Source organism: Nycticebus coucang, chromosome 9 (assembly GCF_027406575.1).
Source record: "Nycticebus coucang isolate mNycCou1 chromosome 9, mNycCou1.pri, whole genome shotgun sequence".
Lineage (NCBI taxonomy): Eukaryota > Metazoa > Chordata > Mammalia > Primates > Lorisidae > Nycticebus > Nycticebus coucang.
In genome coordinates, this window is record NC_069788.1 from 61,820,959 (window position 1) to 61,840,568 (window position 19,610).

A 19,610-nucleotide genomic window follows, 5' to 3' on the forward strand; every position below is an offset into this window, starting at 1 on the left:
TCCATCTGTTTTTGCCTATATCAGATCCTTTTTTTCTTGTTGAGTAATGTGCCTATAATACAGTTTATCATTCATCAGTGATAAGATACTGGGTTGTTTCCAGTTTTTGGCAGTTATGAATTATGTAAAACATTTTGTGTGAGCATTCATTTTCATCTCTATTGAGTAAATACCCAGGTATCAGCTATAGTAAACTGGCTGGATGAAGTAGTTCATGCTTAGGCTGAGGCAAGAGGATTGCTTGAGGCTAGGAGTTTGACACCATCCTGGGCAACATAGTAAAACTAAGACCCTATCTTTACAAAATAACAAAATATAAAATAAAAAATTACCTTGGTGTGGTGATAGCACTTGCAGTCCCAGCTACTTGGAAGGCTGAGACATGAGGATTGTTTGAGTCCAGGAATTAGAGAATACAGTGAATAACAAAGTGAGATCTGTTTCTAAAAGAAAATAACTACACAGGTACATACCTACTTACTTTATAACTGCTGAACTATTTTTGAGAGTGGCTGCAACTGGTTTGCATTCTCACCACTAGTGCACGAGAGTTCCAGATCTGCATCCTTGGTTTTACCCTGTCAGGCTGGAGTGTAGGGGCATGATCATAGCTCATTGCAACCTCAAACTCCTCTTAAGGGATCCTCCCACCTCATCTTCTCTAATCGGATTATGTGTATGTGCCATCTTACCCAGCTAATATTTTTTTAAAAATTTTTTTAATTTTGGCTCGACACCCGTGGCTCAAGGGCTAAGGCACCTGCTGCATACACCTGAGCTGGCGGGTTCGAATTCAGCCTGGGCCCGCCAAACAACAGTGATGGCTGCAACCCAAAAAAAAAAAAAAATTGGCTGGGCATTATGGCAGGTGCCTGTAGTCCTAGTTACTTGGGAGACAGAGGCAGGAAAATTGCTCAGCCCAGGACCTGGAGGTTGCTGTGAGCTGTGATGCCATGGCACTCTACTCAGGGTTATAGCTTGAGGCTCTGTCTCCAAAAAAAAAAAACAGAAAAAGTATAATTTAAAAACATTTTTTTTTGAATTTTGGTAGAGACAAGGCTTCACAGTGTTGTCCAGGCTGGGTCTCAAATTCCTGGCCTCAATCAGTCCTCCCTCTTTTGCCTCCAGAAGTGCTAGGATTATAGTTGTGAGCTACTATGTCTGGCCAGTCTGCTGGGATTTGGGTTGGGATTGCATTTGAGTCTAAATAATAATTTGGGGAAAATATTTAACCATTGAGTCTTCTAATCTATGAACATGGTATATCTCTTCCATTTGGGTGTTCTTTTTTTTTTTTTATTTCTTTAGTATTTTATAGTTTGTTGACATTTTGTTATATTTGTACTTTTAATTATGATCTATTTAGTAAATTGAATTCATCGTTAAAATACCCGCCAGAAGAGTTAAACTTTCAGGCTCAGTCCAGTAGCATCTTTCTTGATGAATACTACCAAACTCTTAATAAAGAATTAATACCAGTTCTGTATCAGCTTTTTTATATAGTGGAAGAGGAGGGAACACTTCTCAATATATTTTATGAAGCCAACATCAATTACCCTTATACCAAAATCAGACAAAAGTGTTACTAGAAAGCTACAGACTAGTATTTCTTTTTTTTTTTTTTTTTTTTTTTGCAGTTTTTGGCCAGGACCAGGTTTGAACCTACCACCTCCGGTATATGGGGCTGGTGCCCTACTCCTTGAGCCACAGGTGCCACCCCAGACTAGTATTTCTTATGAATTATAGATAAATCTCAACAAAATACTTATAAGTAGAATCTAACATATTTAAGAAGGAAACTACATCATGACATCTCGTCATATAAATCAAGTGGATTTAATCTGGAAATGCAAGGTTGACTCAACATTTGAAATTTTCAGCAAACTTAGGCGCCTACCACAAAAACTGGCTACAAATTGTATTAGTCCTAAAAATGTTTTTAATAGGTAAAAATTTACATGTAATCTACCATGTAAATAGACAAAAGAATATAAAGTATGGGACTAACTCCATGGATGTATAAAACATTTGACAGAATCCAACATTCATTTATAGTAAAAATTTTCAGCAAACTTAGAAATAGATAAGAACCTCCTCAACCTGATAAAGCACTTTTTTTTTTTTTTTTTTTTTTTTGTAGAGACAGAGTCTCACTTTATGGCTCTCGGTAGAGTGCCGTGGCCTCACACAGCTCACAGCAACCTCCAACTCCTGGGCTTAAGTGATTCTCTTGCCTCAGCCTCCCAAGTAGCTGGGACTACAGGCGCCCGCCACAACGCCCAGCTATTTTTTGGTTGCAGTTCAGCCGGGGCCGGGTTTGAACCCGCCACCCTCGGTATATGAGGCCGGCGCCCTACCGACTGAGCCACAGGCGCCGCCCTGATAAAGCACTTTTATAAAATAATCATCATCTAGCATCATACTTAGTCAAACACCGAGTACTGTCCCTCCAAGATCAGGGATATCTGTTATCACTGCTGCTGTTCAACAGTATACCACAAGTCTTAGCCAGTGCGGTAGACATGAAAAAGAAATACAAAGTGTATAAATTAGAAAGGAAGAAATAAAATTATTCCTGTTATATAGACAACAAAGAAAATCCTCAGAAACTACTAGAACTAATAAATGACCTTAATAAGGCCAGAAGATATAAGGTCAGTATTCAAAATCAATAGTATTTACATATATACATTAGCAAAGAACTGGAAATTGAATAGTAACTTTATTTTTTTTTTTCTGAAAACAAGTTTTATTTAAATAAGGGTTTAAATACATTACACATAACATTAAAATGATTAGTAACTTTAAAAAATACATCATTTTAAGGTAAATTGTGTCATTCTGTCCTTTGTCTTGCTATTTTCTTGAGGGCCATAAGCATTCTGTTTTGCATGTATCTTGCTATGATAATTTTATTTTACATTATAGATTTGATATTTTAAAGATGGAAGAGAACATGTATATAGGCTTTAGGAGAGGGAAATTTTGTTAAGGTGACAATCCGTGATGAACACATACTTTAAGATTTTTGTCTTGCCTTTAGTTACTTGCTTTTCTGTTTAGAGCAGTGGTTCTCAACCTTCCTAATGCCACGAGGTATTTTCATTGTTACAAAGGGGTCGTGACCCACAGGTTGAGAACCGCTGATTTAGAGGATTCTTCCATATATACTTAACAGTAATTATGAAGCTTTATTTTTTGAGTGTTTATGAAGGATATATTTTGTTATAAGAGAAGGTGTTAACTGGATTTTATAATTACACATGCAGCCTTTTCTAAAATTTAAGCTGGATTGTTTGTTGTTTTTTGTTTTTTTTTTGAGATGAGGTCTCTGTCACTCAGGCTGGAGTGCAGTGGCTTATAGCTATGAGAGGCCACTGCAGCCTCTCCTGGGCTCAGGTGATCCCCCTGCCTGCTGGATTGTTTGTTGTTTTTTGTTTTTTTTTGAGATGAGGTCTCTGTCACTCAGGCTGGAGTGCAGTGGCTTATAGCTATAAGAATGCAGTGGCTTATAGCTATAAGAGGCCACTGCAGCCTCTCCTGGGCTCAAGTGATCCCCCTGCCTTGGCCTCCCAAAGTGTTGGGATTATAAGTATGAGCCATGGTACTTGGACAGATTGTACAGGATAGCAATAAAGTTCGTGTGCAATTTAAAATAGTTGACACCCTGTACAATTTGTCTGTTTTAAATTGCACGCAAATTTTATGGCCATCCTATATTATTCCTCATTTTTTTTTTTTTTTTGAAGACAATGTCTTACGCTGTTGCCCAGGCTAGAATGCTGTGGTGTCAGCCTAGCAACATCAACCTTCTGGGTTCAAGTGATCCTCTTGCCTTCACCTTCCCAAGTAACTGGGAATATAGGTGCCTAACACAACACCTGGCTACAGATTGTATTACTCCTAAACTTTTTTTTTATTGGTAAAATAGTTCATTTAGCATGTTAGTAGAAGTCTAAGTAATGCTAGCCTCTGATTCAAAGAATAGAGTACGTTCCTACTCCTTCCTCCTTTTTTGCTAATATTAAGTTCTATCCCTGTTTTTTTTTTTTTTTGCAGTTTTTGGCTGGGGCTGGGTTTGACCCTCCACTTCTGGCACTCTACTCCTTTGAGCTACAGGTGCCGCCCTAAGTCCTATACTTTTTTTTTTCTTTCTTTTTTTTTTTTTTGCAGTTTCTGGCCAGGGCTGGGTTTGAACCTACCACCTCTGGCATATGGGGACAGCGCCCTAGCCCTTTGAACCACAGGTGCCGCCCTAGTCCTATACTTTTTAATGCTGAGTTGTTTTTTTTTTCCAGACAGAGCCTCAAGCTGTCGCCCTGCATAGAGTGCTGTGACATCACAGCTTACAGCAACCTCCAGCTCCTGGACTTAAGCAATTCTCTTGCCTCAGTCTCCCAAGTAGCTGGAACTATAGGTGCCCGCAACAACGCCTGGTTTTATGGTTGTAGTTGTCACTGTTCTTCTGCAGGCCTGGGCTGGATTTGAACCCGCCAGCTCTAGTCTATGTGGCTGGCACCTTAGCTGCTTGAGCTGCAGGCACTCAGCCTTAATGCTGAGTTCTAACATACACTCAGACTCCTCAACATAGGCTTCAATGTATTTATAATTGACAGTTGGGAAGAAGTCTATTTGCTGCTTCTTTTCTGGAGTTTTAGAGTTGGGAGATATGGTAAAGATTTTCTAATTCAGGTCCATTTCATTGATTAATGAACTGAGGCGCTGACTGGTCCATAGATTCCAGTGACAGGACAGATGATGTCAAATTTCTCTGGAGGATATTTTCTTTTTTAATTTTTTAAAATTTATTTATTTATTTTTATTTGAGACGGAGTCTCAAGCTGTTACCCTGGGTAGAGTGCTTTGGCATCACAGCTCACAGCAACTTCCAACTTTTTTTTTTTAAGACAGTCTCACTTTGTCACCCTAGGTAGAGTGCTATGGTGTCACAGCTCACAGCAACCTCAAACTCTTGGGCTCAAGTGATTTTCTTCCTCAGCCTCCCAAGTAGCTGGGTCTATAGGCACTTTCCACAATGCCTGGCTATTTTTAGAGACAGGATTTGCTCTGCCTCTGGCTAGTCTTGAATCCATGAGCTCAGGCAGTCCATCTGCCTCCGCCTCACAGAGTTGCTAGGATTATGGGCATGAGCCACTGTGCCTGGCCTCGAACCTCCAAATCTTGGGCTCAAGTTTTTCTATTTTTAGTAGAGATGGGGTCTTGCTTTTGCTTAGGCTGGTCTCAAACCTGTGAGATCAAGCAGTCTAGCTGCCTAGGCTTCCCAGAGTGCTAGGATTACAGGCATAAGCCACCGCACCCAGCCTATGGAGGATATTTTAATATTTACTCATGTTTACCAAAACCTCTAGCCTAGATAGCAATCCATAAGGCACCAAATACTTAATAAATTTAAAGTAGAATATTGCAGATAGTCTAAAATATGATGAATATTTGGTCATTTGATAGAGAAACATCTAGGGTAGTTACTGTGGTTCAGTTTTTCAGGTATTTTATAAGCTATCTATAAAAATGGGGTTATATTTTGGTTGTGATATTACCTTTTTCTTTTTTTTTTAGAGACAGAGTCTCACTTTATGGCCCTCGGTAGAGTGCTGTGTCCTCACCCAGCTCACAGCAACCTCCAACTCCTGGGCTTAAGCGATTCTCTTGCCTCAGCCTCCCGAGTAGCTGGGACTACAGGCGCCCGCCACAACGCCCGGCTATTTTTTGGTTGCAGTTTGGCCGGAGCCGGGTTTGAACCCGCCACCCTCAGCATATGGGGCCGGCGCCTTACCAACTGAGCCACAGGCGCCGCCCGATATTATCTTTTTCTTATTAATCATTGTCAAATTACTCAGTTCTGTGGTAGCCAGTTGGTTTGGTTATTGGAGTATTATAATGCATTCTTGAGAAACTAAAGTGTTTTTTTTTTGTTTGTTTGTTTTTTGAGACAGCCTCAGGCTGTCGCCCTGAGTAGAGTGCTGTGGCATTACAGCTCACAGCAACCTCCAACTCCTGGGTTCAAGCAATTTTCCTGCCTCTGCCTCCCAAGTAGCTGGGACTACAGGTGCCTGCCACAACACCTGGCAATTTTTTCATCGCAGAGGTCATTGTTGTTTGGCGGGCCCAGGCTGGATTTGAACCCGCCAACTCAGGTGTATATGCCTGGCCTCTTAGCCACTTGAGCCACAGGCGCCAAGCCAAAACCAAAGTGTTTTTTTTGAAATTTGGAAACATTGCTTGTGTGTTGAAGGGTACTTGACTATTTAAAAGTTTTTTTCCTAATCCCAATTTTCAGAAAGTTAAAAAGTCATTTAAGAAATAGCCGGAGCATTTAAAAATCTTCCTTTTGTTGTATTAACATTTGAAAAACGTAGGGCCGAGCATGGTGGCTCACACCTGTAATCCTAGCACTCTGGGAGGCCAAGGTGGGTAGATGGCTTGAGCTCAAGGAGTTCAAGACCAGCCTGAGCAAGAGCAAGACCTGTCTCTTTAAACAAACAAACAAACAAAAAAAATAGCTGGACGCTGTTGGGTGCCTGTAGTCCTAGCTACCAGGGAGGCTGAGGTAGGAGAATAGCTTGAGCCCAAGAGTTTGAGGTTGCTATGAGCTGTGATGCTATGGCACTTTACCAAGGGGGACAAAGTGAGACCCTTGTCTCAAAAAAAAAATTTTTTTTTTTTTTTGAGAAACAAAAATTGGTATTGAAATTTTAAATTTCTATTACAGCAGAATCTATACTCTTTTTGTATAGCCATCTTGGAGTTTATTCTAATTGAATGCTATATAATAGCCAGGGTAATTCAATTCTCATTCATTTAATGCGCTTCGAATCAAATATTAGGGAAAAATAGATCAAAGAAAATGGCTAGAACTTTTTATCATTTGGCCCATTTCCTCACGTAACATAAGTGGCAGATGTTTCTTTAGAGTTGTTCATACTGTGTTATCACTTTTTTCTGACACTGTAGCAGTAATTTCTGAAGTAGAAAATTGGATTTTCAATAAAGGAATTTAAAACAGTTTGAATTAACTCTTCAGAATGCCACCCACCGATAAATTGCTGTTAACACTTAATCCTGTTTCACTTTGGATATCCATTCTACAGATTTTATAAATGTTTTTGTTGCATGAAATGTGTGTCTTGTGTTGCAACAAATAATATAGTATTTACTGTTAACAGGCACCGGTCAGGAGACAGATGAAAGCAAAGCAAGTCAATGCACAGTCTTATGGTGTGACTAGTTCAACAGCTCGGAGAATATTGCAGTCTTTAGAGAAGATGTCAAGCCCTCTAGCGGTAAATTTTAAAAATGGCAAATATAGGAGTGCAGCAAAATTTGATGTTAGTGAAAAATACTAATTTTGCTACTTCACCTTTAACAGGATGCAAAAAGAATTCCATCTGTTGTTTCTTCTCCTTTGAATTCTGTAAGTTGACTTTTAAACCTTTTCAAAAAATAAGTATTTTATAATTTTCCAACTATTTTAATAGTATTTTATTTTTTCAGTCTCTCGATAGGAGTGGGATAGATATCACAGACTTCTCAGCCAAAAGAGAAAAAGTAAGACTTCTATAGTTATTTAAATTGTCAGCAATTATTTCATTATATTTAAAGTTTGCTTTTACTTGGACATTGTAACCTCTTGAGAGCCTCAGGACAATGCTGTCTGTAGATTTAGTAGGTGCTCTTTCAATATTTTTTTGTTATTTGGTGTTGCAACCCCTATGGCCCTGGTCACGGTCCCCGCACGAAGGAACCAGTCATGACACAGATTGACGTATAAGCTTGCAGGAGGCGGGCTACCTTAAGTGCAGGGTAGCACTCAGCCCCCTCCGCAATGGCTATTTATTAAGGTTATACATAACAGGTGTGGAGATTTAAGGTAATGACATAAGAGGGATGCATACGTAAGGATTGCCATGTGCTCTTCCCTCACGTGGCACAACCCCCATTAAGAAGTACCTCTTTCCACAACCCCCATGAAGAAGTACGAAGCATCAATGTCTAATACATGCTTACTAATGAGTGATGGATCTTATCTCATTCCAGAACACTGAGTTACTTGAGGGTTTGCTCCTAAGTCACAAATCATCTCTAGGCTTGCCAGGAGACTGTCCTGTTCTCAGTGTTTTCCTTTTAATGTAATAAAAGTCAGTAACTGTCCTTGCAAGCGTGGTGTCCATTCCTCTACAATCTGGTATTTCCATCTTTAGGATCTCAACAGTTTTTATGGCTTACTCCTTCCTTTTGGAAATAAAAATAGGGCTGAGCAAATGTTGAAATATTTCATAATTTAAAGTTTGGCATACTAAAACCTTCAAAGGTTTACAAAGGTAAACTTCAAATTCACAAGGGTAACTTAGTCACCTTTGTAAATTTCCTCCTTACCCAACATGTTAAATTCATTGTATGTAGTACAATTTGAATTTGGCTATCAGCCAGCTAAAATATTGTTCCATGGTAACAGAGCTAATGAAAAATATAGATTATTATTTTGATGCCTTTTAGTGTATTTAGTAAAAATTAGCTTTGGAAGTTAGAGAAAATATAATGCTTGATATAGTTTGGGTTAAAGAGTTATCTTTTTTTTTTTTTTTTTTTGTTTTTGGCTGGGGCTGGGTTTGAACCCGCCACCTCCGGCATATGGGACCGGCGCCCTACTCCTTGAGCCACAGGCGCCGCCCTAAAGAGTTATCTTTTAAAGAGTGCCGTGGTATCACAGCTCACAGCAACCTCAACTCTTGGGCTTAAGCAATTCTCTTGCCTCACCCTTCCAAGTAGCTGGGACTACAGGTGCCTGCCACAAATGCCTAGCTATTTTTTTGTTGTTGCTGTTGTCATTGTTGTTTAGCTGGCCCAGGCTGGGTTTGAACCCGCCTGCCTTGGTATATGTGACCATTGCCCTGCCCACTGAGCTACAGATGCCTCAATAAAGAGTTATCTTTTTTGTTAGTTTATGTATGGCTTGTTGATTCCCATATCCTTATGTATGAAAGCATTTATTACAACAGCAAATTCCTCAAAAGTAAGTATTACAAAATTCCAATAATTGCGTGTGTTAATTATGGGGATTATATGTGAGATAGTGGGTAAATTATAATTTTGCTAAAATTCTTATTCTTAGTTTTATTCAAAGAAGAAAACTAAAAAGGGAATCTTTCTTAGAAGAGCGTTGCTTCTTGTTAGGTAATTTTTAGAATTACCTAAAAATCTGTAATTAGGCAAGAGAGAGTCCACTATTAGCTTACTTATTATGGGATTAATTTAAGTGGTTAGCATTTCTCTAATCCTTGTTGATTTCAGATTGTTTAAAAAGAACTAAATTTTACCATGAGCGCATTAATGTACACAGCTATGATTTAATAATAATAATAATAATAAAAAAAGAACTAAATTTTGGCCAGATGTGGTGGCTTATGACTGTAATCTACCGCGCCTGGCCAGCAGGAGTATCTTTTGAGGCCAGGAGTTCAAGAACAGTCTGAGCAACACAGCAAAACCCCATCTCTACAAAAAATAAACAAAATGGGTGGGGTGGGAGGACAGTGGGACAGGAGGATAGGCTTGAGCTCAAGGCATTTGAAGTTGCAGCAAGCTATGATGGGGCCACTGTACTCTAGACTGGGCAATAGAGCAAAATATTGTCACGCACAAAAAAGTAAATTTAAAAAATTATTCCATAATATAAATTGTTATTAACAAGAACTTTACTAATAGTAAAGTTAGTCTGAGTTCACTGAGTCTAGGATCAGTGAAAGTTTATTAATGGATGGTAGGAAATAAAAGGTCAAATTGCAGAACAGTATTATAATTCGTGTTTCACAGATGTAATCAGAACAGTCTACAAAATAGATGGTCTCATTGAGTTATAAGGTCACACTTGTGAGGGTGATTTAAGGAAGAGCTAGTAACTGTACAGAGGCTTTTGCCCTGGAAACCAGTGTGTTCACAGCTGCTGCTGAGTAGAAGGACTCTATTCATAGTATTACAATCTTTGGACAGAGTAGAAGCTTACTGTGTTTCATTGTAGCCAAGGACTGTTAACAAAACACTTGTGTGCTTACATAATAAAGCCCACTGATTTCAGAATCTGAAAGTCTTTAAACAGTCTTTACCTCCCTCCCCTAGTATCATACCCATTAGTAGACCAAGTAAACCAAGATGTTTGGTTTGGTTTTTAAATAACAATGGAGGGAGTCAATTTGCAGATGGATTTGCTCATGTTCTTGGGACTTAAAATATTTGTATATGGTTAGATTAAAAATATCCTTTTTGCAACTGAGGAAATATAGCTAGTAATTGGGGGGAAATACAGTAAAAGTTAATTTTAGTTTATATATTTAAAATTCACCCTGTAAAACTTAGACTTGTGGAACTGTTTTTAATCTGTGGGCAAGTGTGTGAAAAGTCATTAAGTCCTGAATAAAATATATGTATAGTCTATGAAACCATTTTAGAATTATATATGTATCTGTGCATTTTTATGTATATGTATATATAAATAAATAGATACCTACCCTCGGTTCCACTATCATTTTTTCTTAGTTATTTGTTTGTATCTACTGGATATTTCTCTAATAAATACTCATGGTTTCTAGGTCACATTACCTATTGTCAAATAATTTTTAGATATAAGTCATTGATTTATATGAAAACAAAATGTTTGTCCTTGATTTCTCTTTACTTATCAGGTAGATTCTCAGTATCCTCCTGTTCAGAGACTCATGACCCCAAAGCCAGTATCCATAGCAGCAAATCGAAATACTTATTTTAAACCATCCTTGACCCCATCTGGTGAATTAAAGAGGACTCATCAAAGAATAGACAAAAAGTACAGAGTAAGTATATGTGTATTTTTTGGGCGGCGCCTGTGGCTCAGTCGGTAAGGCGCCAGCCCCATATACCGAGGGTGGCGGGTTCAAACCCGGCCCCAGCCAAACTGTAACCAAAAAATAGCCGGGCGTTGTGGCGGGTGCCTGTAGTCCCAGCTACTCGGGAGGCTGAGGCAAGAGAATCGCCTTAAGCCCAGGAGTTGGAGGTTGCTGTGAGCTGGGTGAGGCCACGGCACTCTACCGAGGGCCATAAAGTGAGACTCTGTCTCTACAAAAAAAAAAAAAAAAAAGTATATGTGTATTTTCACCAGTCTTTGAATATTGATTAGAATGAATAAAAATAATATAAAATACAGGAACTTTACCATTGTATTCTAGTAACTGTATAACACATAGTTTGTAAATTATGATTTACATAATGATAATCATAGTGATGATTATCAATTAGTACACCTTTAAAATAGCTGTTAGTGTTTACTAGTAAATATTAGCATATATTCATTGTCTAGATTAAATAATTTTGGCTCATTTGCTTTATCCATATTTCTTGTTTGTGTTGTTGAGCTGTCTGAACCTAAATGTCTTATTCCAGCTAAGAAAATTAATATTAATTTTTTTAACATTATCTAATATCTGGTCCTTGTTTAAATGTTTTTTATAGCTGCTATTTTAACCAGGATCTAAGCAAGGTTCAAATAATTGCTTTTGGTTTTATTTTTCCAGACTCAAAACTTTGCCTTGGACACATTAGTTTTTGTTCTTTTGAAATAATTCACATACCATACTGTTCTTTTAGAGTTTTCAGTTGAGCAGTTTTAGCATATTTGCAGTTCAGCTATTTAGCTATCACAGTAGTCAGTTTTATTTATTTATTTATTTTTTTGAGAGAGAGTCTCACTTTGTCACCTTTGGTAGAGTGCCATGGCGTCATAGCGCACAGCAACCTCAAAGTCCTGGGCTTAAGTGATTCTCTTGCCTCAGCCTCCCAAGTAGCTGAGACTACAGGTGCCTGCCACAATGCCCGGCAACTTTTAGAGATGAGGTCTTGCTCTGGCTCAGAGCTGGTCTTGAACCTGTGAGCTCAGGCAGTTCACCCATCTTGGCCTCCCAGAGTGCTGGGACTACAGGCATAAGCCACCACACCCAGCCAACACAGTAGTCAGTTTTAGAACATCTTCATTACCATTTCTTTTATCTACCTCCCCTAGAATCCCATACCCATTAGTAGTCACTTAGTGTAGTATTTTCATCCTTGTAGTGTGTATCAGTACTTCATCCCTTTCTTTATTGCTGAATAATATTTGATTGTATGTATAAATGAGATTTTTTTTTTTTTTTTAGAGACAGAGTCTCACTTTATCACCCTCAATAGAGTGCTATGGTGTCACACAGCTCACAGCAACCTCCAGCATCTGGGCTTAGGCGATTCTGTTGCCTCAGCCTCCCAAGTAGCTGGGACTGCAGGAGCCCACCACAATGCCCAGCTATTTTATGTTGCAGTTTGGCCGGGGCTGGGTTTGAACCCGCCACCCTCGGTATATGGGGCTGGCGCCCTACTCACTGAGCCACAGGCGCCGCCCTATAAATCAGATTTTATCTGCTCATCAGTTGAGGGACATCTGGATTGTTTTTGCTTTTTGTCTATAATGAATTAATGCTGCTATGAACATGTATTTACCAGTACTTTTTTGTGAACATGTTTTTCATTTTTACGTGGATATACCCAGGAGTGGAATTACTGGACATGTAGGTCTTTGTTTATCTGAGGTTTTTTTTTTTTTTTGGTGTTTATGGTGTTTACATAGTATTTTACTGTTTTTGCCTTTACTTACTCAGTAGAATCTCTGTAAATTGACTACGTGAAGGAATGTAACAAAGAGGTCAACATACAGAAGTGGTCAGCCTAAGGAACTAGGCTATTGTACTGATGCCTATATGTGGTGCATGTCCAGCCTATGAACGTTAGGTCAGTTAAGGAGGTGGTCAACTAGGGAGGTTCTGCTGTATTTAATTTCATTTCTAATAGCTTGGTTTCTTGAAAAACTTGAAACTTCAAATGGAAAGAATAGTCCAGTAATGACTCATGTATATCATTGTCTTGATTCACCATTTATTAACCTTTCATATTTGCTTTATCTCTTGCATAAGTTTTTTTTTTTGGCCGGGGCTGGGTTTGAACCCACCACCTCCGGCATATGGGACCGGCGCCCTACTCCTTGAGCCACAGGCACCACCCGCCATAAGTTTTTTTAATTTAAAAATTTTTTTGTAGAAACGGGATCTCACTATGTTGACCTACCTGGTTTTGAACTCCCAGTTTCAAGTGATCCTGCCACCTTGGCCTCCCAAAATGGTGGGATTAATTACAGACATTGCAGACATTGCACCTGGCCTCTCCTTACTTTTTAATTAACATTAAATGTTATTTAAGTATTTTAAACATAGTTTGTACTTAAAAGATTTGTGAGAAACGTTAGAAGAACTTTAATCACATTTCACATTTGCTTTATCTTTTTCTGTTTACTACAAACAAGGAATTTCTTATTTTCTTCCTTCCCTTTCCCTTTCCTTTTTTTGTTAAAGACAGAGTCTCACTTCGTTGCATAGGCTAGAGTGCCCTGGTGTCAGCCCAGCTCATAGCAACTTCTAACCCTTGCGTTCAAGTGATCTTCTTGCCTCAATCTCCTGAGTAGCTGGGACTATAGCACCTGCCTTGATCCCTGGCTAATTTTTTCTATTTTTAGTAGAGATGGGGTCTTATTCTTTCTTAGGCTGTTTTCAACTCCTAAGCTCAAGAGATCCTCCTATCTCAGCCTCTCAGAGTGCTGAGATTACAGGTATGAGCCACCATGCCGGCCAGAATTGCTTTATATAATGTAGGTTAGTCATCAGAACTAAAATCAGAAACTTAACATTCATGCAATACTATAATCTATAGATTTTATTTACCTGTTGCCAGTTGTCCCAAAAGAAAAAAATTCCAAGATCATGTCTTTTTTTGGAGACAGGGTCTCACTTTGTCACCTTCGGTAGAGTGCTGTGGTGTCGTAGCTCACAGCAACCTCTAACTCACTCTTGGGCTCAAGCAATCCTCTTGCCTCAGCCTCGTGAACAGCTGGGACTATAGGCACCTGCCGCAATGCCCTGCTATTTTTTAGACACAGGGTCTCACTCTGGCTCAGGCTGGTTTGAACCTGTGAGCTCAGGCAGTCCATCCACCTCGGCCTCCTACAGTGCTGGGATTACAGGCGTGAGGCACTGCCCTCAGCCCCCAAGATCATGTCTTCCATTTTTTGCCTGTGTGTCTCCTTTAGAAGAATTCCTTTGGTTTTGTATGTCACAGCATTGATACTTTTGAAGAATACAATCCAGTTACTGTGTGGAATGTCTTGCAATTCAGGGCTGTCTGGCATTTCCTTGTGATTAGATTATAGTTTTGTACATTTGGCAATGGTAACTATTGAATGGATGCTGAGCTGTTCTCAGTGTCTAGAAGGCACATAATATATGTATCAGTTTGTCTCATTGCTGGCACTATGATCATTAGTTAAGGTAGTGTGTGGGGGGATTCTCCATTGTAAAGTTACTGTTTTACCTTTTGTAATTAATAAGTATCTTGAGGGAGATGTTTTGAAACTATAATATCCTTTTACCCAGTAGTATTAGCATTATTGATTTTTGCCTGAATCTATAGTTTGCTATTTGGCAGTTTTTGAATTCTGTTCTTTCTACATTTCTTAGTTGGCTTTCTCTACTGTAATCCTTTCTCTATGTATTTATTTACCTACTTAATTTTTTGTCTATTTGAATTTTTGCATCTAATAGATCATAATCCCGTATTAGCATTATTTATCTTAATGCTTAAATTTTCCTGTGTTTTGCCTTTAAACTGGCTCCTGTGTCCTTTTAACATGTCACCTCATTTTTTGAGGACTTCAGTGCTTTTTGATGTTATAATTTAGGCTCATCTTGTACATTTCCTGCCACAGCCCTATAATTAGGCTCCAGGGAGCTTTGATTCCTTTCAGTAGAAGTACTTTTAAGTGGCAGAGAATCATTTCAAAATGAGTATCACTTGTAAATTTGTTTGTACAATTAATAGGGCAAAAAGAGGAATAGGTAGAGGTAGTTTTATGTGGTTAGTAAGAGTATTATCCATGTGCTGTCATTTTGTGGAAAGGCCAGTTGTGCTCGGTAACATTTTATAGATGTAATCACATCATAACTCTTGGTAACCATTTCAACTTTTAGGATTCATTAACTAAAAAAAAATCTATCAAATTTCTGATTCTGAAAATTAGATTCATGAGAAGGACATTATTAAAAAAATATAAACCAAATATATTGGGCGGCGCCTGTGGCTCAGCAGGTAGGGCGCCGGTCCCATATGCCGGAGGTGGCGGGTTCAAACCCAGCCCCGGCCAAAAAAAAAAAAAAAAAAAAAAAAAAAAAATATATATATATATATATATATATAAACCAAATATAATATATATATTGTTGTTTTTTCCAGATGGGGTTTGAAAAGAATATGGCACCTGGACAAAATAGAGAACAACAAGAAAGGTGATATTTCACATACAGCTAAACTTCTTTATATTTAATTTGTTGCATGTGTATACCTTTTTAAAGATTAAGATTAAAAAAGAGAACGTTGACACCAATAAATCGGTCACTTTTTAAAATCGCTTTTAGGCAGTGCCCATAACTCAGTGTCTAGGGCACCAGCCACATACACCAGGGCTATCAGGGCTGGTAGGTTTGAACCCAGCCCAGGCCTGCTAAAACAAAAAAACAGCTGGGTGTTGTGGTGGACGCCTGTAATCTCAGCTACTTGGGAGGCTGAGGCAAGAGAATCGCTTGAGCCCAAGAGTTTGAGGTTTCTGTGAGCTGTGTTGCCATGGCACTCTACCAACGGCAACAAAGTGAGACTCTGTCTCAAAAAAAAATAAAAATCACATTTAGCTGTGTATCTATTTTCTTACATGTTAGTAGTTCTGTGTTTTAGATATTTAACATGTTATGGACCAGAATAATAAATTGATTTAATTTTCTTTTTATTTGCTAGTGGCTTTTCATACCCAAATTTCAGTTTGCCAGCAGCCAATGGTTTATCTTCTGGAGTAGGTGGTGGTGGTGGCAAGATGAGACGAGAAAGAACACGCTTTGTTGCTTCCAAAGCTCCAGAAGAGGAGGAGGTAAGGCTATGTACTTATTACTTTCGATGTTTAATAAACGCTTTGATGTGGTGATGGTAAGGAGAGCCCATGTGGCAAGGGTCGAATTTGAGGACACCAGAGCAAAATTAATCAGTCATCGAAATAGTCCCTTTGAAGTATGTGCTGAAAACCTTAACCTATTACCTTAAATATCATGGCATCATAAGAAAAACTACCCCATAGTTCTTTTTTTTTGTTTGTTTTGTTTTTTGTGGTTTTTGGCCAGGGCTAGGTTTGAACCCACCACCTTCGGCATATGGGACTGGCGCCCTACTCCTTGAGCCACAGGCGCCGTTTTTTTCTTTTTCTTTTTTTTTTTTTTTGTTTGTACCCCATAGTTCTTCAGATAAAGAAATTGCAATTGAAATTATTTGACCCTGGTATTGGTGCCTACTTTTGCTTGTTTATTAAACTTAAGTAAATAAGTTTATAGTAGCGTAGATAAAGTATATATTCTTCTTAATCTTTTTCTCTTTTTTGGTGATTTCTTTTGTAAAAGGTGACTGTAGCTTACTTAATTCCACATATTTATCCAGTTTGCAGATTTGTCACTATCCATCCTATTGTCAGGATACATTTAGGTTGATTTCTATCCCTCTACAAATGTTGTCTCTAGGGTATTTACCTAGGGTTGTCTGTAATTGTTGGATTATAGGGGATGATCCACAACTTCAAATGAATGTATTAGATGTTGCATATTGCTCTTCAAGGTAGTTTTGCAATTTCACACTCCACCACTTGACACTAGGTAGGTCTACTTTATCTTTACCATTTTGATAATAATTTTTTATAATTTTTGCTAATATGGATGCATGCTTTCATTTGTTATTTGTTTCTAATTAAAATTTCACCTATGACTTCCTGATTGTCCCATGAGTGTTTTAGGAGTGTATTTTTATCTTTTAAATATGTGTTGTCTTCTGTTTCTGTTGGCTGTGTCCTCATGGTTTGAGTGAAGTTTTTGGATGTCTTAATTTTCTTCATATCCATTGGTATTTTGCTTTGTAGGTTTAGAATCGGAGGTCTGCCTTTCTTTCTTTTTTCTTTTCTTTTCTTTCTTTTTGACCCCTGTTACCCTGGATAGGGTGCAGTGGTGTCATCATAACTCATTACAACCTTAAACTTCTGGGGTCAATCAATCTTCCTGCTTCAACCTCCTCAGCAGTTGGGATTTATAGGCACAGGTTGCCATGCACAGCTATTTTTTTCTTTTTTTGTAGAGCTGAGATCTTGCTCTTGCTCAGACTGGTCTCAAACTCATGAGCTCAAGCAGTTATTCCCCCTTGGCCTCCCATAGTCCTAGGATTATAGGAATGAGCCACTTGGTTCTGGCCTACACCACACTTCCCTCTTTTCTTGTTTCTTTAGAGACAGCATCTATGTCTGTTACCCAGACTAGAGTGTAGTAGAGCAATCATAGCTCACTGTAACCTTGAACTTACAGACTTAGCTTCCTGAGGTTAGGACTACAGTTGTGCACCAGTATACCTCTCGCGGCTATTTTTTTACTTTTTTGGTGATTCTGGATCACCAAAATTGACTTGTTTGGCAGGTTTGCATGTCCTGTCATGTGACCTGCCTTGTCTTGATATTTGGGATTATGCGAGGAGACTTTGGCTTAGTTACTCGTCTGTAGATTTCATCTTTCCCATAGTTCTGCTTGTTGCTCTTCTGGAGTATTGTGAAGGAGGGAATGTATTGGTGTGTGTTGCTGTCTTGAAAGAAACTGTCAAGTGTTTAATGGTGTTTATCACACATACAATATATAAAATTGTGTAGGTTTTGTAGCAAACTAGTTTTTTTGTCATTAAAGCTCTTTATGTTAACTTTATTAATTATATTTAAGAAATGTGCTATCTTATATAAATAAGGAATTTAATATTTGATTAATACAGCGTGAGGTTTTTTTTTTTTTTTTAGTTAGGCTTCTATATTTCAATGCAAAATTTGTGGCCTCACTTTTAGTAAGATTTTTAAAAATCTCTGAGGCTTGGCTTAATGTTTTCTAATTGACAGATTGTATAGATTTTGTTCATTTCCCTTTGGTCTCAGTTGTTTTTTTTTTTTTTTTGTAGAGACAGAGTCTCACTGTACCGCCCTTGGGTAGAGTGCCCTGGCGTCACATGGCTCACAGCAACCTCTAACTCTTGGGCTTACGCGCGGTCTCAGTTTTTTTAAGACTTTAAGCTGAAGCTGAGGTTGATACAACCTATCTGTAGCTTGACTTTAGCTTTCTTGTATATATGTGTTTACTGTGATTTCACTGAATCATACAGTTTTTTGGTTTTATTGGCGTATTAGTTTACTTTTGTCCTTGTTGTCTCATGTACTGAGGGACCTTTATGAAAAGCGTACCTCACCCATGTCTTTATCTTTGGTCCCCCTCTCATTCCAGCTAACTGCTAATTTCATATCCCAGGATTCCTCACCAATTCCTTCTGTCTTTGGCTCTGTTCTACCCTTGAGTTAGTCTCCATATTTCTGAGGAAAGGGGTACTGATGGGATGGATGTCCTAAATTTCCTCCCTACTCTGTTGATCTATAGAATAGGTTTGGATACATACTTCTGTAGTTACTTTGAATCCATTGCTGCTTTTTGGTTTCTCTGTCAAGTGTGTTCAGATAGCTGGTTGTTTCCTTGTTCAGGTACAGTGATGGGAATTTTTGGTTCAAGATTAAAGATTCATCTTTTTATGTGTGGATGTTTTAATAGGTCTTTGGGAAAGGTCAAATGGAAGCAATTTATTTTTAATGGAATGTAAACAATTATACTGATTTCAGATACTGTTACTCCTTAGCATGATTTAATGTATTTTGATCCATAAATTTAGGTTAACAAAATTCTATATGTAGAATAACCCATTTTGGGGTGGTGCCTGTGGCTCAAAGGAGTAGGGCGCTAGCCCCATATACTGGAGTTGGCAGGTTCAAACCCAGCCCCTGCCACAAACTGCAAAAAAAAGAAAAAACAACGCATTTTGTAAGAGTGTGTTTTACCTTTCACCTTAGATTCTAAAACATATACATATCAGGATTATAGTCACCAAACGTATTGGCATTTTGACGCTTTTGTGGTCCCAATCCAAGAGTGCTTTTTCATAATTAAAAAGCTCATTGATACAGATCAAGTACAAAGTATATAGTAAAACTGTGTTTATAGAAATTACACAGTCCTGCTACTTAGTAGGTTGATGTTGATCAAATTAACCCCTTTGTACCTCCTCAGTTTCTTTATCTGTAGAATGGGAATAAGAATAAATTTATTGCACCAATGGTACCTGGAGGATGTTTTATTATATTAGATCATGTCTCTCCCTCATATACCTCATGTACAACAGTAGTCTCTACTTCATGTGAGATCACCTACATAAATGTATTACCAAAGGTATTGTAGATGAGTCAAACATCTGTTGATTGTTGTGTTTAACTTGCAGTGTCTATAAGCATCAAGTTATCATAGTTATTTTTCTCCTAAATTAGTGGGATCTGCCTATGATGTACTAAGTCCAGATTTTAGGGAATAGGAATCAAATTACAGTAGAAACTTCCTATT

At 38.3% G+C, this 19,610-nt stretch overlaps 1 protein-coding gene across 2 annotated transcripts in view; it reads left to right on the top strand.

Moving 5' to 3' along the window:
- The window catches only part of NUP153 (nucleoporin 153), an 89,716-nt gene that overhangs the window by 32,160 nt on the left and 37,946 nt on the right, over window positions 1–19,610 (top strand). For both annotated transcript variants that reach the window (XM_053603556.1, XM_053603557.1), the window contains exons 6-11: window positions 7,185–7,301; window positions 7,388–7,432; window positions 7,513–7,566; window positions 10,698–10,844; window positions 15,352–15,404; window positions 15,907–16,036. In XM_053603556.1, coding sequence (XP_053459531.1) covers window positions 7,185–7,301; window positions 7,388–7,432; window positions 7,513–7,566; window positions 10,698–10,844; window positions 15,352–15,404; window positions 15,907–16,036 — 546 coding nt within the window. The remainder of the gene's footprint in view (window positions 1–7,184; window positions 7,302–7,387; window positions 7,433–7,512; window positions 7,567–10,697; window positions 10,845–15,351; window positions 15,405–15,906; window positions 16,037–19,610) is intronic.